General features: G+C 33.2%; 1 protein-coding gene across 1 annotated transcript; it reads right to left on the bottom strand.

Annotated features, from left to right (window-relative positions):
* Window positions 1-368: 368 nt before the first annotated feature.
* On the bottom strand, window positions 369-4,202 carry LOC135615197 (uncharacterized). The gene is made up of 3 exons (XM_065113368.1): window positions 3,934-4,202; window positions 767-1,684; window positions 369-675 (listed from the first exon to the last, which is right to left on the bottom strand). The coding sequence occupies exons 1-3, from the start codon at window positions 4,098-4,100 to the stop codon at window positions 573-575; spliced, it is 1,188 nt and encodes a 395-aa protein (XP_064969440.1). The 5' UTR covers window positions 4,101-4,202; the 3' UTR covers window positions 369-572.
* Window positions 4,203-27,921: the final 23,719 nt, after the last annotated feature.

The raw sequence follows: 27,921 nt of genomic DNA, 5'->3' as shown, positions 1-27,921 counted from the left end.
CAAGTGCTACTTCCAGCATTTACTTTTTACCTGAAACTACTGCCTGTAAACATTCTCAACTGCAGACGATCACCATGCCCGTTTAGGCTACAATTTGTAGTTACAATCTTAACTTTGTTGCGTGACTTTAAAACACTTTTGATGGATTGTTCTTTGTTCGATGAACATGCTGCTTTTATCTTTATCTCATTCGGTTCAGAGCACATGCATCTAAAGATTAAGTTACCAGTATCCTGTGCAACAAATTCTGTCGGTTTAGTAAGATAAGTAGAACTCCTTTGGTCTCAAGCAGTCATGATCACAGCAAATTCCTTGTGTCACAGGTAATCAAAATTAAGCGTACACTGCCAAGTCGTGAACCAAGCAAATAAACAGGGGAAAGAACAATGAATTAGTCCCCCTTGGTAAATTCACAAAATGTGGATCAAACTAGTTGGATGCTACAGTAGGAAGCATCTATAGGTAATAAAGTAATAAAAAAGATGATGGGAAATGTCATGTAAATTGTATTACTTTTTCTCCAGGAATCAGAGAGGAAGGAAAAGAAGATCCAAAAACCAGACCCGATCAAGTTACCTTGCACTAAAAATAGGCTCAACATCTGCACTTGGTTGCGATCTTCGAGTATACTTGATAAGCAAACCTTCTAAAGAGAGCCCTGGTACATGCAAGTCCCTGCAAGAACAGAAGACAAAAATTGTATATCTCAGCCGCTGAAACATTTCATATTTGGAATATGAGATTAACAAATTTAAGCTATTGGGACCTGATGTAGGGCTCTAAGTCTTTCCAATTCCATCTTGGACGCTCTATGAAGAGAGCTGCAAACCGCTCGGCTGGCGTCGATGGAAGAGCTGAGACTCTGAAAGCACGGATCCAAGTTTCAAAGCCAAGCTTTTCGTACAACACTTCACCCTCAAGCATTTTCAAATCTGCATGCATCCCAGAAGGAACACAGTGTCTCCATTTCTGCAAGAAAATCTCCAACTTCATCTTTCCTCCACCTAAAACTTGCAAAGCAAAGCGCAGGCAGACTTTTTTCTCATCTAAGCTCCAGAAACTGCATCCTGAACTCTCCACCATATTTCCAAATGTTTCAAGGCAGTGAAGAGTAATGTTACGAGGATATCCATCAGCTTCCAAGACTGATACTACCTCATCTTCCTCGAGTGCATTTAAAGGCCACCCGTGCAAGATAGAATTGTTCAAGACCATATTTAGGATTTCCTCCATGGTCTTCTCATCAATGATCCTCCAGAACCCATCAATCTCTGCGGCTGAGAGGGCCTTCAATCCATCCCTCAATTCTTGTTCGCTAGCTTGAATCTGCTCAAGCAGATCTTGCCATCTATATAGGCTTCTGTTGTGCTGAAAATCAGTTTCCACATCCTCATCGAGTTTGTAAGGCCTCTCATTAAGAAGGGACTTCAATTTATCAAGGTGTGGGGCAACTAAAACTAACTCCATATTGCTTGATGCCACTTTGATCACCGATGGAACCACTTCATGGGCTGCTGAAGTGTTTGATTTGCTGTCATTGCATGTATCTTCCATGCAGGGAGGAATTGGCTCCCCTGGGGGAATCAGAAATACCGAGTTGGATGTGCCGACAAACTTCATGGCATAAGTTGCCAAAGGAGTGCAAAGAACAGCTTCCTCATCTGTCTGCCCTCGTATTGTAACTCTTATTACACAGAGAAACAAGATATAAAAGATAAGCAGGAATGTGTTTGTCTGCCAAATCAAATACATATAAAGAGTAGGGATATCGCCATGGGAGAAAAAAATAATAAAAGAAAGGGAACAGTAGCTTTTGAGAATGTGGAAGCATAGTTTAGAAGAAATTACTAGATGGCAAACTTACAAAAAAGAGAACAGAAGTGAAAACTAGGACTAGCCAAAATGTCTTTCAAAGCAGAACTATGCAAGCCACTATGATTAAAGTATTATTTCAAAGCAGATTCAAACCTACCATCTCTCCCTTGATCTTATAGAATATGCTTCCAGATGAGATGCTTGAACTGATCATGATCTATCAGAAGATCATTCAGAGATTAGCTTATGTTGGGATTTATTCTGTCCATGTATCTACTACATATATGGATTTCCTCATTTTGAGTGTAGTAGACGAACTGATTCTACCAATTTGAAAAGTCATTATAATTGATTTAGGAAAGATTTATGCAGATTATAATTGTTATGCAGATTTAGGAAAGATTTACACATAAATGTATCTTTTTTCCCCATTTTTGTGGGGTTAACCAAAAGAAGTTAATTACATCAGTTTAAAATTTTTTTAATCAATAACAAGTTTTATCTTTTCTCCCACCTTCAGAAAAATCAAGCATAGATCGCCTCTATATCCTATACATATAGTGTTTGAAATTTCAGAAAGTTAACTATTTCGGTTTCATATAAGAAATTTATATAGATATAGAATCTTCGAAAAAGACTTTCCTCCATATGATAAGAAAAAAGAACTTAATATCTTTGGCATCGACCACTTTCTCGCAGGTAAGTATTACAGACCAGAAACAATCATTGGAGAGAAACAAGCTTCGCACAAAAAGTCACAAGACCATAAAAGAGACAGGTGGGTTAATTTCTTCTTTTTGTTTAATGGATTATAATTAATAAAATCCTATTATGTGTATGAGCTCAAGCTTCTAGAGAAATCCAGAATTGCTAAATCTAGCATGGTACTGTGAGGTCTTTGAGCCTTATAATAGTCATTACTATTTAATTAAAGTTCTGGGCGTTGAAAGGCCAACTTGATAACCTTTGCTGCAAAAGATTATTTGCGACCATAAAAATTTATTGAGTTCATTCTAGAATTTCTGATGGCTAACCCTTCTGGCATTTCCCTAAAACCTTGTAGAAAATTCTAAAGTTTGTTATGGAAAAACTAAGTTTGTTGCATTGAATGATAGCACCAATACAAGACAAGTATAACAATCAAGAACTGAGAATTCACAATCAACACTAGTGGATTAGGAGAAAAATTAGGGGCCTGCAGTCAAATTAAAGGGCTATATATATAAATAGGTTAATACCAAAGCCACTTGCCAGCCTGTAATGTGGCTGATGAGCAACAAAATAGCATGAAACAGCAGAATCACCCTTCAGGATGTCCCGAGCAGAGAAGTACAATGGAGATCACAACAGAGGCTGAAGTCACTAACAAAAAACCTGTTCGTTGGAAGGATAAATAAGCCTTTTTCCGAATCGGCTTTCTTACCAAAATCATTTTTATCATACGAACGCAGTTTTAATCGTCGAAAGTTTTCCGCTGCACTAATTCAATCCCCCTCTTAGTGCTCTTGATCCTAACAATTGGTATTAGAGCGGAGTTAACTCTCAATTAGATTAAAACCCAAGAGAGATGGCATACGTCGGAAACCAAGAGGGTCACTCTATTACGCGTCCACCCATGTTCAATGGGACGGACTACACCTATTGGAAGACTCGAATGAGGATCTTCCTTATTTCCATGGATTTTGAACTTTGGAATCTTATTGAAAATGAATTTTCAAAGTCTTCTCTTCCAATGATCGATTGGAATGAATTGAAGAAGAAGACTCTCACTCTTATACGACTAGTAATCCACTTCCAACATCCATAACGGAAACTACACCCAAAAAATTTGAATCAATTAAGAGCACGCTTTTGCAATTGATCATCCATTTACTCGACTTCTATATTACATCGAAGGAAGGAAAAGAAAACTCGCTATCCAAGGAGAAACAGGAAGAAGCACCATGAATGTACCAATTTCTACGACCCTAACTGTAAATTAGGGTTTAGAACAGAAACATCAAGAAGCCGCCAAGGGCTTAGAAGCAACGACATTAGGCAATACAAAGGACCGAAGGGGATTCCGGCATCGCACTACGATCTAGCCAGACAAGGACTGAAGGGGGAACAAAAGATTACCTGTTGTGGAGGATATCAGGGAGGAGCGCCTCGTCGGCCTCGAGGAGGAGGAAATCGTCGTGAGGTCCGAAGAGAGAGTGGTAACGAACGGAGATGGAGGAACCTGGGACGAGATTGAGCACGGATTCGGCTCCCCCGCCCCACCCACCGTTGGTCTCTCCTGCCATACTCCCTCGCTCTCGCTCTCTTCCCGCGCTCTTTACTTTGGGTTCACCACAAGTGACGGCGCCTCTTTACACTATTTGGGAGAACCTCGCCACCTGCCCCTACCAGGCTGTTCATCGGGCTATTGATGCATTAGGAGGTGGTCCCCGAGGGTGCGCAACAGCCAACCACAAACCTTTCCCACTGAGCCTTCCCTGTCAAAAGCAACGGCTCAAGATGACCCGGCCGAACCCCATCGATCTCAGTTGCGGAGCGATCTCGACCGTCGGATCTTGCGACCGGCATCATGGTACGCTGGGGTTTTCATAGGCCAAGAGGAGCGGGCTGCTTATAAACCCTTCTCCCCGCTTCGACGCGGCGAAGGCGGCAGCAGTAGAAGCAGAGGAGGAACAGTGCACGAGAAATGGTGAGATAAATCTGAACTCCTGTATCTGATATGTCTCCCTTGATCGACCTCTGCTTTTAGAATCGAACCAGCTTCAATTCTTTCCGTTTACCGTCATGGCCATTTATCTGTACACCGTACATTTTGTTCCGATCATGGCGGTTTAGAATAGGAACCGTTTGCGATGTATTTTTTGATGCCTTAAAAGTCTCCAATTTGCGGCAAGTTTTCAGTAATCTGCGGCAATTTGCACTTTTCTCGGTAGTGGAGTCGTCTGGTTGTTAGATTTTTGGGTTCCCAGGGGGTTTTGTATTGGTCTATTGGTATGGAGTATCACGGTACTGTTCTTGGCTGTATATCTTTAGCTGCTGTCTTTTAGCTTTGTTGATTGTTAATGCGCTTTCTTGGATTAAAGCTCATAGGCTAATATCTTTGCTTATGTTGTTCATTTAGTACGTTATAGTGGCATTGCCTATTTTCTGCCACAAACTAACCCTTTTTTGGTCCTTTACATGGCATATCATGTTTCTGCATATGTATGTTGCAAATTTCGAGTGATTGAAGTTTTGGCTTATTTTACCGTCTGTTTCCTGTTAAGTACCTTATCAATCTTCGTTGGGTCAGAGGTAAGCAGCCATTGGCATTGGTTGGATTTTTTTTTTTTTCCCTCTTGCGAACTGTGTAAGTGGTTTTTATTGAGGTTTACCAACAATGGAGGAAATGTGATCTGTTGTACAAGCATTTATGATATTTTCTTTTGGTTGCCTACTCCTTATCTTGAAATCACTGCTGAGTAAACAGACATTCATTTGATTTACCAAGTTCTGAGCTTTCCTTTTTCTTTTCCCTTTCCTGAGAACTGCAAATTCTATTTTCAAACACCTCAATTATCAGTGGCTTGTGTCGGCAGCATGTGTGGGTAGATATTCAGGATTCATTATATCTAGTGGTGTAGATTATATTGATTACTTCTGCTTCTCGCCTCCTTGAGGACTATCTTAAGAACATGAGTACAAAATAGTGTGTGTATAGTGACATTGAACTTTACCAGAAATTATATATCTCATATGACTGTTTTTTTTTTCTATCCGTAGGTTATTCTACTTTGTTGATTTGTTTGAATATCTTTTTTTGTGATTCTATTAAAAACTTGCTGTCCTTTCTGGTTGTTTAACCTTATAGTTCAGTATGTAGGAAGTGTATTTGTTTCGTGTTTATATTAAGTGTTATTCTACTTTGTTGTTTTGTCTTGCATATATTTTCTTGTGATTCTATTAAAAACTTGCTGTCCTTTCTGGTTGTTTAACCTTATAGTTCAGTATTTAGGAAGCGTATTTGTTTCGTGTTTATATTAAGTGTTATTCTACTTTGTTGTTTTGTCTTGCATATATTTTCTTGTGATTCTATTAAAAACTTGCTGTCCTTTCTGGTTGTTTAACCTTATAGTTCAGTATTTAGCAAGTGTATTTGTTTCATGTTTATATTAAGTGTTATTCTACTTTGTTGTTTTGTCTTGAATATCTTTTCTTGTGATTCTATTAGAAACTTGCTGTCCTTTCTGGTTGTTTAACCTTATAGTTCAGTATTTAGGAAGCGTATTTGTTTTGTGTTTATATTAAGTGTTATTCTACTTTGTTGTTTTGTCTTGAATATCTTTTCTTGTGATTCTACTAAAAACTTGTTGTCCTTTCTGGCTGTTTAACCTTATAGTTCAGTATTTAGGAAGTGTATTTGTTTCGTGATTATATTAAGTGTTATTCTACTTTGTTGTTTTGTCTTGCATATATTTTCTTGTGATTCTATTAAAAACTTGCTGTCCTTTCTGGTTGTTTAACCTTATAGTTCAGTATTTAGCAAGTGTATTTGTTTCGTGTTTATATTAAGTGTTATTCTACTTTGTTGTTTTGTCTTGCATATATTTTCTTGTGATTCTATTAAAAACTTGCTGTCCTTTCTGGTTGTTTAACCTTATAGTTCAGTATTTAGCAAGTGTATTTGTTTCATGTTTATATTAAGTGTTATTCTACTTTGTTGTTTTGTCTTGAATATCTTTTCTTGTGATTCTATTAAAAACTTGCTGTCCTTTCTGGTTGTTTAACCTTATAGTTCAGTATTTAGGAAGCGTATTTGTTTTGTGTTTATATTAAGTGTTATTCTACTTTGTTGTTTTGTCTTGAATATCTTTTCTTGTGATTCTACTAAAAACTTGTCCTTTCTGGCTGTTTAACCTTATAGTTCAGTATTTAGGAAGTGTATTTGTTTCGTGATTATATTAAGTGTACTGTTATATTTATTTGCTCTTTTTTATTTTTTGTTCATAAATATACTAAACTCCTTGTTACAGGTATTCTGACAAAGTCCTGATTCTTTTTCTTGGTAACATTGAATTATTGTTCTCGTTACTTATTTGTTTCAGGATAAATAAACAAACCCAAGTTTGCAGTAGCTTTATATTTTTTTGTTACTTGTTTGATGGGAAAAGCAGAGGAAAAAATTTGGCTTCAAGCTTTTTTTAAATGTATGATGCCTTGATGATGCTATATTCTGCATATTCTGCATTTATGTATGCTAGCATATAACTAATTTATGAAGTGGTTTTTTATTTTGTGTTTCGTTGATTGTTGCATCTAATAATTCGGGACAAGTGGTCAAATGCCTGAAGGTATTTGTGATTTCTTTGCTTGGTTGCTTTGCAGTCCGTTGGCATTGGTTCAGCTTATTCCCTGTTAGGCGAGTTTTATGTGGATTTGAGGGCAGTTCACTTGGGTTTTATCGAAAATTAATTCAGTACAAGTTAATCGGACCAATTCAATCAGATTTAAGCCGAACTAAGAAGGGTTGTGATGTGATTGGTACTTTGAGATCTTTTATGAATTTAATTAGTTTATCGATGCATTCGTTATGGATTTGAATAAAATAAATTTGAAGGTACAATTGGATCATGAGACTAATATGAGCAATGATATGTGATAGAGAGGACCATGGTTCTTCTCAAGGGGTAGAGCATTATATTGGTAGCAGGATTACAAAAATATTATAAGTGATAATTATCATGGTTCCTCTAAGAGGAATAGATTGCATGAATAGAAGCACCACTCTGTCATGTGTATTAGCATCTATTATTTGGAGAAATAGATGGGAGGTTATTTGCATCAAGCCATCTCTAAATTATATTTTATTATAGTGTATATGATATTATCTTTTAATTATATATTTTAAAATTAACATATAAAATACTATTAAAAGATTAAGCTAAATATTATTTTAGAGAAATAACTTAGTTAATAAGATTTTTCATAATCTTATGGGTCCTAATAAATTAAATTAGTCAGTGTACTTATAAGTTTGTAAACAAATCGAATCAGATGGATGAAAAAAAATCCTACTACTTGTGATATCTTATGTATATTAATATCTAACTATCTTCTATATCATTAGCTCTATCATCTTCCAAAAATTAATTTGTAACAAATTATGACTTCTTCAACTTGAGCTATGAGAAGTCCTCTCTTAAGTTATAAGGATTGTTCTTTATAAAGAAATGATTACTTTGAGGTTTTAAGTCTTGAAAAAAAATTGTAAAGATATTTAATCTTTGCTAGTTGAAAATAAAATCAAGATAATGAAAATCGATGACCTCGAAGGATTAGGAGAGAGTTGTGGCTCGTCTCTTATATTCTTACTCATTTAAGTACAACTTGCTTATTTTGTTCGGTACACTTGCATCTTTACTTACTTAGTATTGAAAATGTTTTTAAATGTTATGATACTAATTTACCCTAGTGCCATTAAATATTCTAACAATTAGTATGAAAATAAGTTTGTGCTACTCAAAAAGAAGTATTGATATTTTATAGAATTCAAGCTTGTTTGGTATCGATTTTAAAATATAAAAATATTAATGTTGAGAATGAATTTCAAAACTGAATTAAGTCCATGTGTTAATGAAAGGATTAAAAAAATAAAATGAAATGGAATATCTCATTTTATTCATTAAAATGAAATGAGTTTAATCAAATTTACATTTGTAAGCTTATGCATGATATATGGTATTATTATACACTTAAGATTGCTCTGGCTACTAATATTTAAATAATTATAAGAATTTTATTTTGTAGGTACAAAAGAGGCATTGTCTTTTGTAGGAAAACTAAAGCTAAAAAGAAAATATTTGCAAATAAGGGAAGAAATTTGCAGCCTGACTCTCTCTCTAAGTAACCCTTTGTCAGTTTATCCAAGTTCAACCAATAGAGATAGATGCATTAATCTCTTGCCAAAAGTGAGAAAGTTAAAAACTAGATTCAAGAGTTGTAATATGATCATTAACATAAGGAGCTGGATATCTAATGCACACACACACATATGTACACTTCCCGAATCTTGATTTATGCAAGATAGAAAAAGCTTATAGAATAAATAAAGCATAGCCAATCATCAGTATAAAAGTCCATTAACTGCTGTCATATGCTCTTTTTCTTCAAAATAAAGAGAAACTACAAAACTAATTAAACCTCCATGACTAACTAAAACACTTGTTGTTTCTTATTTCTAATCGAATTTGGAGTGAGCCAAAGCTGAAAATTTGATTTATCCGGATCTGGTTCTTCGACTATTACTTTTATGTTATGATTTTCTATAATAAACACTTGTCTTGATAATCTGTCAATATAATATATACTGTTGCCACGACATTTTGTTTCGGCAACCGAGACCGAGATCCCATACCCGTAAAAACAGGAATTAAGTAGAAATAATGCTCGATCACCCAAGCCCTTCATCTTGATCCAAGTTTTGTTCTCCAAATCAAGTTCAAACAGGTAGATCTCCTTGATCTTACTGACGTAGACCAACAATATTTTCCCACAAGATTCAACCAAAAAGACACCACCATAGTAAGGTACGATGGGAAGTTCCATCGGTGGTGCTACTCCCAAGTTCTTGATGCGAAATGGTAGAATTTGGAAACACACTAACTGTCCATTGTCACATCGTAAAGAATAGAATTGCCCTTGGAAGCGAACAGTTGACCATACAAGATATTCAAAATCCACACTTACCTCTATAGTCCATGAAATATCTCCTGGCCTCCAAACAAGTAAACGTCCAGTATCTTTTGCAAGGACGACACAATCAGAGTTCGATGGGGATGATGACATGTAAAAAAAGTAAAAAAACGCCGTTGAGGACTCGAGAGGTGGGAGGTACCGTAATGCCTTTGAGAAGGGATGATAGAGAGAGATGGTATCTTTACAATGTCGAAGTAACCAACCATCAGAGGTAAAATAATGGAGGGCACTTCGAAGGAAAAGTTTTGGAAGTCTGATCTCGAATGATGTCCCCTCATCGAGCACACTTTGTAAGATGCACGAGCATTTATTATCATGGTTGAATTTGACTAGCCATGGAGTTTTCCCCATAGTTGGGTCGTAGCTTGGGGCTGTGGTCCTCCACTTTTTACATGCGGTGCTAAGGCGTACGGCATTCTTAGGATTCATTTGCATCAATATCAACTCGATAATATCGATAGGAATGTAGGCAGTGGCATCCTCAGTCCTGTGCAATTTTTGCTCCTTGTCTTGCTTCTCGTCGCTTGTCATCATCGTATATGTGCTGTATATTATATTCGACATACCTTAGTTACGAAGAAAACAAAACAAAAACAAAACAAAACTAAAAGATTAATCTAATATGGGGAGCGGGCGGTGGTGGAGGAAGATAGAAAAAAAAAATAAAGCACATCTTCAAATTATATTTATAGTCGTTACGAGAATGTGAAAAACGTGATGCTATTTTGTCATCATGATTTTTTTTCTTCCATGCTTTTACAAATAAAAAAAAACTTATCTAAAATTTGAGTTATATAAGGAGTATTCTCATGATTTTTTCTTCCATGCTTTTACAAATAAATAAAAAAACTTATCTAAAATTTGAGTTATATAAGGAGTTGAATTTGTCTCCCATATGCTAAACTTTTAGATGCAACCCAGATTGAGGATAATGAAAATGTGAGTTCATCCACAGCCATTTATTTAATGGTCAAAACCAATTTTATTCAAAAGCTGAAATTTCAAATGTCTTAGTCAACCTAAACTATGAGCTAAGAAAGCTACAGCTTCTTAGTAGTGCCACAGAGCAGAGTCTCCAGTACTATAGGAGGTGAGGTTGCTCTAAAAAAATAAACATATTTGAAGCATACTGAACAACCTCTTACATATAAATTTTCATCTTCAACTCTATAAAAAATTTAAGTGACGAACCACAAAATAACTATCAAACAAATGTAACATTCATCATCACATATCATAGTGGTATAGGTCGGAGAATACTTTACTTATAGGATAGGTTCTTTATTCTCTCAACCTTCGAGGTAATTTTGTAAGTCTACCATTAAATAATGTCTAAAATTCAAAAAGAATTCAGGGTAATACAATAACTTTGCAATTCTAAATTTTACATCATTCATCCCATTTAGGTTCCAAAATTTTTTAAGTAATCGATGATGTAAATTCTAAAATTTACATCATGTAACTCAGTTTTTGTAAAAAAAAATATATACTATTAAATTATATTTTCAAATTAATAAAAAGATTATCGACATAAATTTATTGTTTTCAACTTAAATTAAAGAGATAGTGGACTTACATATCTCCTAGAGAAGAAATGATCACTGTCCGTCGTCCCTCGATCCTTCTCGTCCTCAAACTCTTCAGGGTCACCGTTAGAATGAATAGGAGTACATCATACCGTTTAAATAGAAGAGGAGGGAGGATGTTAATTAAGAAAGAAACTCTAATTTTTATTTTTTATATTTAATAATTAATCAAATAATTATGTTATTCCATATTTGCTCATTCAATAAAGGAAGTAGTCTTTATGATTAAAAATAAATTTTCATTTTAGGATACACTTATTAGGAAGTAAATTACACTCTCATTAGAAACTGATAGTTATGGAATTTTTTATATTTAGGAAATAGAAATAAAAATTCGGTGACTACACTATGGTGATTGCATTTAGGAAATTAAAAATAATAATAGAAAAAAAAAAAGAATTTGGGCCCCACGATTTACCTTATGGTAAAAGATGTGGTCGGTGTTTTTTTTAACATCCTTTTCCTTTTCCTAAATAGCTTATGGTCTATATATAATATTATTAGCGGACTTTTACTTAAAGAATATAACATTATTCTAAAAGACTCCTTCCCAAAATTTGGATCAATACTCTAAACGTGTGACATCATCTCTCCCAACTACAAAGGTCGGTATGTATGTGTCAATATAATTTTGAAGCATTGGTATATAAAATTATCTTTGAAGCATCCGTGCTTGTCTGAAATTTTACAGTCCTAAATGATTCTGATCAAAATGCTGAACCCAATCGGAAGGCTTTCGGTTGATGATGGATCAACAATGCAGGGGAGGATCGCCTCCTATGCTGTCATCGATCGATGGCTCCATTTACGCAGGACTCTTTTAAGTCAAGTCTTGGCATCTGTTTAAATATTCCATACTGACACACCATCAATCCTCAAGAGTTCAATTTAACTATTAGTGAGTGGTGTATTGAAACAGTAATGCTTTTCATGTTTTGGCCATCAGGTTTAAACATTAAAAAAATGACAGTAATGAAGATGGAAATAGTTATACAAAAGAGTTTAGCTACAAATGTTAGCAAAAAAAAGAATACACAAAATCCGGTTTTGTGATCAGAGCATATGAAGTATGTGAACGAGTAGATCCTTTATAAACACGATGATAAATTTGTTAGATTATATGATTTTTTATAATCAGATAAAATATATAATATAATTAATTAGATTCTAATAATAGATATTGATGGGAGGATATCCTTTGATGGGAGGAACTCCCCTAATAATTTATCATAGACTCCTTTCTCGTCTATAAATATAGATGATTTTTATAAGCTAAATTATGCATGTTACAGAAGACGCAGTTGAGAGATTAGTCTTTCAACCTTTCTAAACCATCAATAATAATGGTCTTGTGAAAAGATAGAAAAAGAGAAAAAGAAGTATCGATGTCACTATGTATTAGGGGATCTGGGGGACAGTGTGTTTGCAGATTGCACAGAAATATTTTTTCAGATGACATCAAAAGGTATGCATCGTAGATTCGATCTAATGTTATTTGATTTCAATCTTAGTATAAATTTTTTTTTGTTTTACATATAGTATATCCCAGATTTTATACTAACAAAACTAACATCATCCTAATTGATATTTCCAAAGACATGCCTTAGAATAACAACAACAAATTTTTACGAGAGCTGGACCATTGTTTCTTCCTATAGAATTTATCTTCCATCTTCCTCATCTCTCATCGATTACTAATTCAAATCACCAACAAATCTTCTCTTTTTCAACAAAAAAAAAAAAAAATGATTCATGGAAAATCAGGGATCCCACAAGAATGTACTCGTATTAAAAATTGATCGATTATTGGTTATCACTGGAAAAGCTTTCACTATAGTTTCTGCCTTACATGATAGGACAGGAAATTAGCTATTTTGTCTCGGTATTACAAAATCCTCCTAACATAATGTCATAGATATAATGTTTGGTTGTGAGTCAATCAACTTTCAACTTGTAACCAGGAAGTCCGAGAAACTTAACTAGCGGTGAACTGCTGCTCCACAACCATGTTCACCATAAGAGATGTCGAGCAACACACCAACTATCTCTTGTCCAATAACAAAATACATACCCACCGAACTTGTAATTTTCTCTCTCTCTCTCTCTCTCTCTCTCTCTCTGGTTTATCGAAACTATTTTTTTTTTGTTTTATCCTCCGGCTTAAATTTTCTGCAACTTTGACAATTAGTTTTAAAAACCTTCATAATCCTAAGCTGCAAAATGTTTCTGAAAATATATAGAATCCGGATAGATAGATAGATAGATAGATAGATAGATAGATAGATAGATAGATAAAACACAACTCCCGACCAACACATTGCTTTTCTATCTGCAGTGTATGGGTGCTTATCAAGTTGATATGGTTTTTGACTGTAGTTAGCGTATGTTCCAAGGTAGATGTGAATTTGCAGAGGAAGTTTATTTAGGTGTCAAAGAAACCAGACTGGGCCCAAATGTCCCTTTTTGGAGGGTTCATGAAGTTGACGTGGTCTTGGACGGGGAAGAGCTGCTTCTGCGCGGCTGCGTTCACGTCTTCGAGCTTTCTGCTCATTCTATCCGACACTGAGCGCTCCTCCATCGTCGCCAAGTGCTGCGTCTCTGTTTCTCTCTCCGCCTTTAGGAAGGTCGCTTTGTTTCCACCTTGGAAAGAAGAGCCCAATGGCTTCTGGTTGGAATACGACAGAAATGATTAGTTTAAATTTTTATCCATAGTGAATACAAATTTATATACATTAAAAATATTATAAAATATATACTTTTTATCAATAATAAATACAAAAAATTATCTAACATATTATTTTATAATAAATTATATTTTTAATTAATAATAAATATATAATATTCATCTAAATCATTTCATGATATAAGATATGACATTGATCCTCTTTATTTGATAGAATTATCATAATTTTTATTATTTAAAATCATGATAATATATTATCAATATATTAAGAGGATAATGATAATCAATCATGATTTATTTTTTTTAATAATGTCCTTCTTAATATATTTCCGCAAGATGATAATCCCATCAGAGACATCGATCTTCGATCGAAACAAAAAGAATTGTTGGTGAGACAAAGGCTTAGTAAAAACATATGCAAGTTGATCAAAAGATGAGACATACAAAATGCGTAGCTCACTATTTTGAACTATCATGAACAAAGTAGAAATCGATAGTTATATGCTTCGTTCGAAAGTGAAATATAAGATTAGAACATAGATATTATCATAAAATATAGATGAAAGATAAGAGAATATGATAAATAGTTCATATAGTAATAATTAAATCTAATAAAATATAGTAGTTGTAGAAACAATCGCTTGATATTCAACCCTTGTAGAAGATATTATAATAGAATATTATTTCTTGGAACTCCAAGAGATGGATTGTGATTAAGAATTACGACATAAGCACTAGTAGATATCTTATGATCATTATTTCCTACTCAATTGATATTTGAAAATGTATGAAAAACATAGCAACAAGGTGAGCATGTGATGGTGGTAACTAAAGCCAGTAGGTGGTGCAATGGGATATATGAAATAAGGTAAGTATATATAGAATAAGGTAGGTATGAAAGCTGAAACATATATGAAAGTTAGCTTGATTGTTGAGCATAAGGTGAGCATGTGACATTTCTTAGCAAAATAGCTTTGCATGTCACATATTTAATAGGTGACTTTATTATTGAATTGTTGCCTAGATTTGTTGATACTTTTGTTGTGACATAGTTGCATGTTACCCCCGAATGATTATTTGAACGGTTATCTTGTTGGTTATAGATCATGCTTTTGTTGTTAAAAATAACTTTATTAGCAAAATTAGCGATGATAAAAGCAACATCAGAATGTGGTAACTCTCAATTGAGATAAACTTCATAGTTAGAAAGCTTATCATGATATTGTTTAAAAGATATAGGATTATCATGAGCATAAATCACAATCAAGATTATCTTCATCATTAAAAGGTTCATCAGCCATAACAATTATATCTATTTGAGTTTTGATAATATATATGTAGTCAGAAATAGATTGTGTGCCCTTAGAAAGCTTAATGAGAATTTTTTTCAAGTTGCATGACGTGATCATGAAATTGATTGCCATACACTATTTCAAACTTTAACTATACTTTATCAGAGGATTTTGTAAAGGATACAAAGAAAATGATTTGAGGAGAGAGAAAGGTAATGATAGCACTTAAGATGATCTTGACAAATCCAAAAGGTGTGTTTATGATTGATAATTTTAATATTACTCTTCCTAATCGTTTGTGAAGGGCAAGTGATGATGTATAATTTTAATATTCTATATAACCCATAAGATCATAATAAATTAAAAGAGAATAAAATTGAGTATACTAAGAGGTATAGTTTGTGGGCATGAGTTTGAGAACAACTGACGTTAAAAGAGACAAGAGTATTTTCAAGAGTAAAGGAGTTGAAAATTATATGAGATAAGTAGCTAGTTTAAGAGGTATCATGGGCCATGTTGAAAAATAAAGAAGAAAAGACACAAACAAGCTTACAAGAAAGAGAAGCTTGTTAAAGCATAAGGCTTTGATATGATAAAAGAAATGAGTAACTTGAATTTTTATTGATAGTGTATATGAATTTATAAACACAAAGAGAGATTATAAAATATAATAATTTTATAATTTTAATCAATAATAAATATAAAATATTCATCTAAATCATTTTATAATGGATTACATAATTTTCTCAATCAATAATAAATATAAAATATTTATCTAAATTATTTTATAATGTAGGAGATTATGTTGAAATCATGATCCTTATTATTTGATGGAATCATGATGATATATTATCATAATTTCTATGATTTAGAATCATGATAATATATTATTAAAATATTAAGAAGATCATGATAATCTTATCGTGATTTATTTTTTCTCAATAATATCCTTCATAATAAATTCTAGTTTAGTCAATTAACTTAGAGCTAGAAAAGGCTTTCACACATACACACACATATATATTAAAGTACTATTTGAGAATAATTTTAAATATTGAATTAATCATCAATTTTTAACTTATTTATTCTTAAATTTTTATCGGTCATATTTCTAGTTACATAATTTAACTCGAACGAAATTCAAATCGATCATTCCTTTGAGATCAAAGGGTATGGTTTGGTTTGGATTCCATCCTCGAAATTAGAATTGGAATCGGAATTGAATCAGAACTGACATTTCCACGAAATCCGAACACTTGGTCTAGAATCGTGGTCAGATCTCATTTATGTCATGTATCTACTGAAAGATTTTTTAATTATTTAAATGTTTTGATATATTATTTTATTCTTAGATAAAAATAAGAGGATGATTTCATAGATTCCTAGAATATTGAAATATAAATAATGATGAGATAAGAACTGATTCAACAATTAAATGTAGGATGTACGTGACTGTCATCATCCAAGATTGGCACTGCCATTTGATGCGGTCAATGACTGGTTGATTACAAATTTCGTTAGTCGAGCAGTGTAACTCATCACCCGAAATCTAACTCTTAGTCATTTATATTAATGAATTTGGTGGTCACATCATATTTTTATTGTTTAAAACATGATGGTGGAATGAATTTAACCTTTCACTTTGAAATTTGATTAATTCAATATTTCACATTGTGTTTTCCTCATCTAATTAATTTTATTGTTTAAAACATAATTCAAACCAAATGATATAACTTTATAATTAGATGAGATATATAATAAAATTAATTAGATTCTCATGAGAGATATTGACTAATAAAAAAAAATCCATATTATAGTAAGATTCCTTAGGGGATGTTCTTAATGAGAGGAACTCTCCTAATAACTTATAGATAATTTGTTCTCGCTTATAAATAGATCGGACATCTGAGGAACTGGATGATCTAAGAAGTCCTATGAAAGAATAATAAGAGAAGGGAATGAGAGTTTAGTTCTTCTTGCAGATTGACAATGATTTTAGATATAAAGACGGTGCCTAAAATCGATCTAATGTTATTTGATTTCAATCCTAGCATAAAAAAATATTTCCACATTATATATAGCATATAGCATATATAACAGTTTTTATGCTTATAATTGATATCAGAGCTTAGGTTTTTGAAATCAAATACTTTAGATCTATTGTTTTTTGATTTACGATGCTTTAGTGATCCATATTTTATCGATCTATATTCATATCTATTATGTTTTGTTGCTCGCTTGTAGGTAATGTTAGATTTCTTGTAAATGCTATCTTCAATGATCGTGAAGCAGTAATGGCCGCTGTGCAATATTGTTGTTGGCCTTGTTACGTACGACCAGCAAATTTGTTGACAGCAACGGCTGTGCCAAGCAGCGTGCACGCCGTAGTAGCCGTGCACACTGTCGGCAGCCACATAAGCAGCTGCACGCACACACCAAGCGATGACCACGCGTAGGTAGTGGTCGGGCGTTGGTAGTAGTCACGCACACACCAACTACCCTTTACAAATCTAATTCCATTTTATGTCCAATCAACATATTTATAATTTTGACCTTATGAAATTAAAATTTTTAATTTATATCCTCAATTATAAAATTAATAAATATGATTTATTATAATTATGATTGAATTTGATCATGATTATATTTTGATTATTTTATTAGATTTAATTTTGATTTAAAAATATAAATTATGGTTTACTTTTATAGTTTTCTCATATGACTTATTGATTATATTTTTACATGTCGTAAATAAAATCCAATTATTGTTCTTAGATATTCATTTAGTTATTCATATGTATATATTTGAAATTATGAAATAATATTTATCTTTTATATGAAGGTATGATTTATATTTTATTATGATTATCATATGAGATTTTTCTTTTACTGATTAATGTTCAATAATTATTATGGTTATTATTCTATTATTGAACTGCTTAATATAAATTAAATTAAAAAATTTGATGAATATTATTTGTAACTCGTCTCCCTAAGTTTTATCTGAATTGTATCTATCAAAATGACTTAGGATGATAGACTTTTAGAATATGAATTATAATAAAAGTCTTATCATTTATAAGATATTTTAAATTATATTTTGTATTATCGTATTGGTTTTGTAACCGTCGAAGTGACCTAGATCAATAACTTATAAAATTATATTAAAGAATTAGTCCTAAATTACATTAAGGAATTAGTCTTAAATGACATTAAGAAAATAATATTCACAATGGTATACATAATTAGGATATTTAAATAATTCCAAAGGAGAATCTACTTCAAATAATTATGTGATAAGGTAAGATGATATTGTTTTGGATATCCTTGTAGTTTAGGGTTGTATACACAAAGGTAACAATATTATTCCACAAGGATAGTATTAGTCCTCCAAAAATATCTTGAGTGAATACTAAATATGTCAATACTTCACCTAAAGGTGAAATATAGATGATATCAATAGTTCATTATATTAAAAAAAAATCAAAGCATTAATGTTATTTTATATTTTACAATGGTACTTTCGTCCATACATTCTTATGCTTGTAATGTCTATGTACTCTTTGGATCAAATTATTCAGAATGATTAGAGCATGTATAATCCGTATTGGCATATTAGATCTTGACTCAGTATTGCTTGTTAAAAGACCCCTAGAATTAACCGATGAAAGTACTATGGAACAAGTTAATGAAATGAAAGCTTGGGAAAGATATAATAGACTTAGTTTAATGTTTATAAGAATGACGAACACAAATAACATAAAGACTTCGTTACCGATTGCAATTACCGCATAGGAATATTTAAAAGTTATTGAAGACAAATTTAAATCTGCTGATAAGTCATTGGTTGGCACACTAATGAAAGAACTTACTATGGCTAGTATGATGGCACTTAAGGAATTCATGATCATTCTTAATTCTCGTATAAATATTGATAAGTCTTTCCTCGTCCAGTTCATTCTCAATTCTCTTCCTTCTCAATTTGGCACATTTAAGATTCATTACAATACAAATAATGATAAATGAGACTTGAATGAGTTAACTAGTATGTGTATTCAGGAAGAATTGAGATTAAGATAGAAAAACTCATATAATATCATGGCTACTACTTAAGGAGTTAGTAACAAGAAAAGAAAATTGAAATATCATGCATCAAAGAAATTTATCGGGTTTGGAAATGTTCAACAAACTAATGAAAAGAAAGTTTCTATAGTAAAGTGTTTTTTTTGGCAAGAAAGGACATATGAAAAAAATACTGCATTAAACGTAAGACTTGGTTCGAAAAAAAATATATAAACTCGACCTTTGTATGTTTCCAATCAAACATTACAAAAGTTCTTTCTAATACTTGGTGGATTGATTCTAGTGCTTCAACTCATATTACCAATAATATATAGAGATTTCTTTCAATCAGGAAATCAAAAGAATATGAAAGATTTATCATTATGGGAAATCATCTCAAAATGAAAGTGATGTTAGTGGGGACTTATCATCTACGCTTAGAGACGAGTTATCTAATGAATTTTGCTAACACATATTATGTTCCTACTATTTCAAGAAATTTAGTTTTTTTATCTAGAATTAATGAGTTAGGATATTGTCTTTCGTTTGGTAGTGGTAAACTCAGTATATTTTATAATTCAATAAAAGTTGGTTTTGGAATTCTGTGTGATGGTTTGTATAGAATTAATTTGAATCTTGAGTTTGCAAAGATATTATTGACCCTACAATCAAGTATTGAATTGAAATATTGTTTTAATAATGAAATATCTTCTATATTATGGTATCGACGATTGGAACATATCTTTAAGGAAAGAATAGAAAGATTAGTGAAGGATACTATTTTAGAACATTTAGACTTTAATATTTGTATAGATTGCGTTAAGGGAAAGCAAACTAAATATATAAAGAAAAATACCACAAGAAGTATAACTCCTTGAGATTATTCATGCTGATATCTACGAACCACTATATATTCCTTATTTTAGTGAAAAAAGGTATTTTATTACATTTGTAGATGACTTGTCTAGATATGGTTATGTTTATCAAATACATGAAAAGTCTTAGGCTATTGGCACTCTTGAAGTGTACATAAATAAGGTCGAAAGATAATTAAATAGAAAAGTTACAATTATCATATTTGATAAGAGTGGTGAATGTTATGACAGATATGATGAGGTGTGCCATAGTAGAATGATTTTGTTGAAAGGTGAAATCGTACTCTTATAGATATAGTTAAGAGCATGATGAGTTATTCATCTGTACTTAAGTCAATATTGGGTGAAGCTCTTATGACAGCTATGTATATCTTGAATAAGGTTCCTAGTAAGTCAGTTCCATCATATCCATTTGAGTTATGGATTGGTACGAAGCACAATCTAAGACATTTTCATATTTGGGGGTGCCTTGTAAAGATAAGAGTATTCAATCAATATAAAAAGAAATTGGATCCAAAAATTACTTTTTGATATTTTATTGATTATCCAGAAAAATTCAAGGGATATAGATTTTATTGTTTAATCATAGTACGAGGATAATATAATATGATAATACAAGATTCCTAGAAAAATGGCAAAATCACTAAGAGTGAAAAATCTCGAAGGATTAATTTTAATATTGAGGAGATTCAGGTTAATTCTCTCATATCATCTCCTATTCGAGAAATTATTATTCCTCAAATCAATAAAAAAATTGACGAGGGTCAACAATAAAATAACATCGATGAACTCTCACATGACATTGATGTGATGATCTTGTAGAATAATCACAATTGATAACTTTGAGAAGATCTTAAAGGAAAAGGAAACATATCATTTTTTATTATTACGTGGTATATCTATAAGAAATATAGGAATAAAAAGAGACCCCTTATCGTTTTCACAAGCCATAGAAAGTAATAATTTTAAAAAATAGTATAATCCAATGATAAGAGTTCAAATCAATGGTCCAGGTATTTGGAAACTCATTGAATTACCTAATAATTATAAAAGAGTCGGTTGTAAATAGGTCTTTAAGATAAAATATGACTCATCGAGAAATATCGAACGATATAAAACCAGACTTGTGGCCAAAGTTTTTTTTAGAAGGAAATCATCGACGATAACGAGACTTTTTTTTTCAGTTTCTAGAAAGGACTCGTTAAAAATCGTCATGACATTAGTAACTCATTATGATCTTTAGTTACATCAGATGGATGTGAAAACATTATTTTTGAATGGGGATCTGGATGAGAAAATCTATATAGAGCAACCTAAAGGATTCATAGAAAAGGGAAAAGAAAGTTAGGCTTATAAACTTAAAAAATCTATTTATGGCATTAAACAAGCTTCTAAACAATAGTATTAGTAGCTTATTATGATCTTGAGTTACATCATATGGATGTGAAAACATCATTTTTGAATGGGGATCTGGATGAGGAAATCTATATTGAGCAACCTAAAGGATTCATAGAAAAGGAAAAAGAAAGTTGAGCTTATAAATTTAAAAAATTTATTTATGGCCTTAAACAAGCTTTCAAACAATGATATATAAAGTTTTATGATACATTACTTCATTCGGATTTAAGAAAAATATTATTGATCAATGCATATATATGAAGGTAAGTAGGAGCAAGTTTATTATATTGATCTTATATATAGATGATATTTTACTTTCTAGTAGTAATCTTTGTTTATTATACAAAACCAAGATATTTATCAATAAGAACTTTAAGATGATTGATATGAATGAGATAGCCTATGTTATTGGCATTGAGATATTTAGGGATAGATCTCAAGGATTATTAAGATTGTCTCAGAAAGGATATATTATTGGAGAGATTTAATATGCAGCTTTGCTCAACTAATGATACACCTATTACTAGAGGTGAAAAATTCAATCAAAACTAGTGCCCGAAAAATGACTTAGAAAATAATCAAATAAAAAATATTCCTTATAGGTGCGTAGTTGGAAGTCTATTATATGCTCAAACATGTACATGACCATATATCGATTTTACAGTTATAATATTGGGAAGATACCAAAGCAACCCAAGAATGGAATATTGGAAAACTGCAAAGAAAATAATAAGATATCTATAGGGGATGAAAGATTATATTCTCATATACGCAAGATCAGATCAGCTTAAAGTGACAGAATATTTAGATGCTGATTTTGTAAATTGCCTCAACAATAGGAAATCCACTTTAGGATTTGTATTCATTTGTATTCCTATTAGCTAGTGGAGCAATTTCTTAAAAAAGTATAAAGCAATCATTTATTGCATTATCAACAATAAAAGTTGAATTTGTGGCATGCTTTGAGGCCATAAATCAAGTTTTATGGCTGCGAAATTTTATCTCAGGATTTGATGTGGTCGACTTAATTGTCAAGCAACTGAAGATATTTTACGATAATACCGTAGTAATTTTCTTCTATAAAAATGATAAGTATTCTAGTGGTTCTAAGAACATCGAGATAAAGTACTTAGTGGTTAGAGAAATAATCCAGAAACAACAAGTGTCAATTGAGAACCTTAGCACCACTATGATGATTGTTGATCCATTTACTAAAGCTTTACAGTGTAAAATATTTAAAAAATATGTTCTTAGAATGGGGCTTGTGAATAAGTCATAAAAGATATGGTAATACATGTTTAGGTGGATGTTATTATTGATATTTTTTATTAATTAAAATAATTTATTTCTGTTATCCTATTTATATTTATATTTATGCATATTATAATTGAATGTAATAATATGATTATCTTAACAAGATAAATTACATGAGTCATTATAGACTATATTAGGAAAGACTAATAATATTATGGTACATAGAATGAAGCATGACATTGATGATATACAACCGCTATGACTCATATTGATAGTTGGATTTAATATAGTATTATTGTGTTTATTGGACTTATTGACTTGTTTTTAAATTTCATAACCATATATAAAATGTTTTTCAAAATTCTTTTGAAATCCAATTAGATAAAATTATTTTAAAATAAATTTTATTTTATTTATTTTGATTTTGAATATCTTTTATATCTTATCAATTGATGAGTGAGAGATTGTTAGATTTTGTGGCTCTTTATAATTGGATAAGATATATAATGAAACTAATTGGATTAGATATTAACCTATAATAGAATTCCTTAGGAGATGCTCTTGATGGAAGAAACTCTCGTAATAACTTATCATAGACCCTTTGCTCTCGCCTATAAATAGATAGGGATTGAATGATGTATTTTACGCACTTATAGAGGATGAGAGATTATAGTGTCTCTCTCAATCTCTAAACCATAAATTCAAATGATCTTGTGAAAGGATAGGAAGAGATAAGAAGGAGAGTCTAGTTTAGATTGATAGCAATTATATATATAAAGATAGTACTTTTGTAGATCAGATAACATTAAAAGATACATATCGTAAAACTGATATAATATTATTTGATTTCAATACTAACATAAAAGATGATTTCCGCATTGCTATAGTATATAACCATTTTTATATTTACAATGTTAATTACAGACTAGAGAATAATATATGCATCACAAACACAATGGCCAAGGAAACTGAAATAATTGGGATTTAATTAACGTGAGAGATGAATAATTAAGTCAGTTTGTTTTCACACTCTTATATGTATAAAAAGAGGAAACTGTCAGTGCACGAATTAATGTGGAAGATAGATTTTGTTAAGCAATCAAGTCATTCTTAATTGATCACATCAATGCGAAGATAGATTTTGTTAAGCGATCAAGAATAACTTGATGCTATGCATCACATTTGCTGTCATTTGTATATTTTAATTAATCTTGAACATGTGATGTGCTATTCTGATCCAAAGATAAGATGTCGTTGTTATCTTGTCATAATAATAAGTGAATAAATTAAATTGCATATGATGTGGTTCTTTATGTTTTGAGCTAAGATGGTGTGTTAATCTCGTGTCATCACTATATTTATTAGTTTGATTTGGATAAACTTTATGCAGTTTGGTTATATAGTGATAACCATTTGCATCATTCTTCTATGGTGATATGTTCTATTGAAATTCATTGAAGAATTATACCCACATATCACAACATGTTATATTAAAAGGAACCTCTTCCTTAAATATTGTACTATGTTAGGATCAGTAATTGGGGGTGTCCATTGATTATTTGTAGATGCTCCGTCTGTTTATTTGCATAGTATACATAATACCTAGAAGAGTCTAGAGCTTCATCACCAATTTCAGACTTTCAGACTCTGGCTGGAAGAATGATTCATGTTTTTAAATTGTCATTATGTGGAGAAAGATGATCTGAAAAATTATGAAGCTTTGATGTGTAAAACAAGTTATCCTTCAGAGCTGGTTTTGGTAAAGGGGACATCTGAGTCAGACTAAAAACTTACAAACCGCCATGATTGTGATGACACTCTTCATAAAATATAACTGCCATTACAAATTAATAATTGGTGTTATGTGCTATTTGATTTGACTCCGAATATGTTTAGTTAATGTCAATCAGATTCGATTAATACCATAGTGGGTTTGGATAAAGTATAGCACAAATTTAAAGTCAATGCTTTTACTATGTTTTTAATTCAGATGAGAAATAGAATCGGAAAGGAGTTTTTTAAGTTAACAATAGGGAAGATATGCTAATCTAATATACTCCTTAAAATGCTTTTCTTTCCCTCTTTTTGTTTTCTAGTTTACCAACTTGACAGAGAAGGCTTTTTAAAATCACTAAGAAACTAAGTTTTGAATTGGTGTGACCAGTTTAGGTGATTGTCCTTTTTGTCTTTCTTTATGTTCCCCTTCAACATGTTTTTAACCCCTCCTAGGAGGGGTAAGGGCCCCAAGATACTTAAAAAAGGAAATTTATCTTCCTTCACATGAAAACTATCACAACCTCCCCCACTTACTGATTTAGGAAAGAAGATCTCCTATTTAAATACATTAACTTTAAGGTTAGTGATCGATTCAAAGAAGTTAAAAGAATTTGAAGAATGGTACGATGAGGCTAGGGGTTGGCACAAAAACACAACAATATGCCATCAGCGTACATCAAGTGAGAAATCTTGCAATCCTTCTTAAAGGAAAACAGGGTAATGAATCTCCTATCACAAGCAGCTTTGATTAAAAAAAAAAAAAAAAGGAAAGAATTTGAGATACAAGGATGTAAAGATAAGGAGAAATCGGATCTCCTTGACCAATACCCCTACTCCCTTTAAAGAAAGTGAGATGGTTGCCCATTCACCAAGGAAGGAGTAGATATATAAGTCTCAATCCAAGAAATTAATTTGATAGGGAACTTAGCCAATTGTACGGCTCTAAGAATAGCATGCCAAGATACCTTATCATAAGCTTTTTCTAAATCAAGTTTGAGGAATGACATAAGGATTCTTACTCTTTAAATTAAATAAAGAATGTGCCACCTCCTCAACAACAAGAATATTATTATGAATAGACTAGCTAAGAATGAAAGCTATTTGTTCATGAGAGATGAAAAGAATCCAACAAAGGCCTAACGTGATTAGCCAAAATTTTGACTAAAACGTAGTACACAATGAGATCGGATGAAAATCCTTAACTTTTCTAGGGTTTTTAGACTTAAAAATAAAGACAATAAAATTCTTAGTCCACTTGTGAGGAAGAAAAGTCACATCATGAAAAGATTGAAAAGCTTGAATCAAGGAGTCAGAAATTGTTCCAATAAAAATGATAAAATTATACAGTAAACCCATATAGACCCAGGATCTTTCCCAAATCTAACGAGAGAGCATCCCAAATGTCACATCTATGATAACCCAGGAATAGATATAACCCAAGAAGGAGGGATGGGAACCTCCTTCATCGAAGGTACCTGGTTTGAGTCGAAGTACCACAGATTCAGGTAAAAAGAGAAAAACTCATCTGATGAAGACAAGAAAGGTGCAAGCTATCCGAATCAGTAAGACCAACCTCAGCCTCTCTACCGTCCAACAGAGTGATCTCATGTTGGGTGCGAGACAGGACACCTTCAATCTTACCAAGACTATACCTATTCCAAAAGGAAAGAGGACCACGAAGTTTCCCGCGAGAGAGAGAGAGGAAGAAAAAGCAGCGATCAGTGAGAGGTTATGCGAATCCCTAAAGTTCCACACACTAGGGATAATATATAATACCTAACCTCACCATACTCGGCCCCAAAACGGTGAACTTAAACAAGAAAGAAGAAGGTTTATCTCGGCCAACCATACTCAACAAAATAGAACAGTGGTCAAAGCAGGTTGCAGGCAGATGTTTAACGACAGAGTAGCCAAATAAATCCAGCCATTTACAATTGGCAAAAGCTCGGACCAAACGTACGAGAATACGGGCATTACCCCTAAGGTTATTACACCTGGTGTCTCTAGGTCCTATAAACCCTAAATCAGAGAGCAGAATCCGAACAAAAACTGATTGAACTGTGGAACAGAGGAATGAAAAGAAAAAGGGGTCACTCAGCTTGTCCTGTGCATTGGATATACAGTTAAAATCACCCAAAAGCACCCAACAAGGTAAATCGGTAAGATCAATCGAAGCAAGAGATTCCCAAAAGCAGATTACGACTCCAAATTGAAACACTAGCATTAGATACCCGAGAAAACACACACATCAAAATTTTTAAACTGAACTACTGCATGTAAAAACTTGTGTACGGATAGATAGCACCTGGGTTCCAACGAGGTCGGAGTTCCACAGAAGCACGATCCCACCCGAAGCACCCACTACAGGACACAATGCAAAAGTCCAAGACCGCCCCCCGCCCCAACTGCCTGAAGAGTCCTTGAGTCTCCTGCAAGAAGATGAAAGAAACTCGACGGATACGCACAATAATTATACAGACTGCAATCCACTGCCGGCCTTCTCCTCAGCCCATGGGAGTTATTTCCAACTAGGAATATTCATAAAAAGAGAACAGAAATTTCCCAACACGGAGGAGATTTGAGAACAGGTGAAAAGGACGTCCAGCGGGAAGATTGGGAACCGCGGCCCCCGCGTCGACTTCAACCGTGCAACCACCGCCTCTGCTTCCGGTCTCCCATGCATCACCTCCTGAACTGGGCTAGCAGAAGCCCTCGGGAGGCCATCTGTCACTTCACCCGCTCGAGGAGTTCCATCCGGCGAAGCAGGCCTCTTGACGAAGGCTAGCAGGACCGCAGCCACCATCTCTTTAAAACTGTCCCCCATTCGTCGGTTACCCAGAAAGCTTGGTCGCACGCTCAGCACTAGAAACCCTAGGGAAATGAGCAGTAACTGTCCGCTCCAACCATCGAGAAGCACCAAGCCTCACATCCGACGAAGCGGATTCAGTTACTCCCGCAGGAGCAACAGCTCATCCATTGGGCTCGTCACTGGAAGCAGCAGCTCGCACCCAAGTCCACACCAGCGGCAGCCAGATCGGACTGTGATCCACCAACGAGCAACACACCTCTTGTCGAACAGAGCCAGAAACTACCTCAGGCTGTAACGTCATATCCTGCACAATATTAATGACACCAGCTGAAATCGGTACAGTAACCGAGACGTCGGATCCCAGAGCAGTCCCATGTTTCGCACGAGAGGGAAGCATCATCTCTGGCACCGCGAAGGAGCGCCGACCCCTACGCACAAATCCAGGGCCGCCTGTTGGTTCGTGCCCTCTCCAAGGGTTGATGGTTCAATGTTCCCCGAGGGGGTTACTCCTGTTGCCAGGGATGCCAGCCATGCCGCCGGAGCACTAGTGACCCAATCCTCCAACTTAGAGGGACAATCCGCAAGCTTATGGCCAATGCACCCACAGTGAAAACAGACAGAGGAGAAGTTCTCATAA

Source organism: Musa acuminata, chromosome BXJ2-6, assembly GCF_036884655.1.
Source record: "Musa acuminata AAA Group cultivar baxijiao chromosome BXJ2-6, Cavendish_Baxijiao_AAA, whole genome shotgun sequence".
Taxonomy (NCBI): domain Eukaryota; kingdom Viridiplantae; phylum Streptophyta; class Magnoliopsida; order Zingiberales; family Musaceae; genus Musa; species Musa acuminata.
This window is presented reverse-complemented; position numbering and strand designations above follow the sequence as displayed.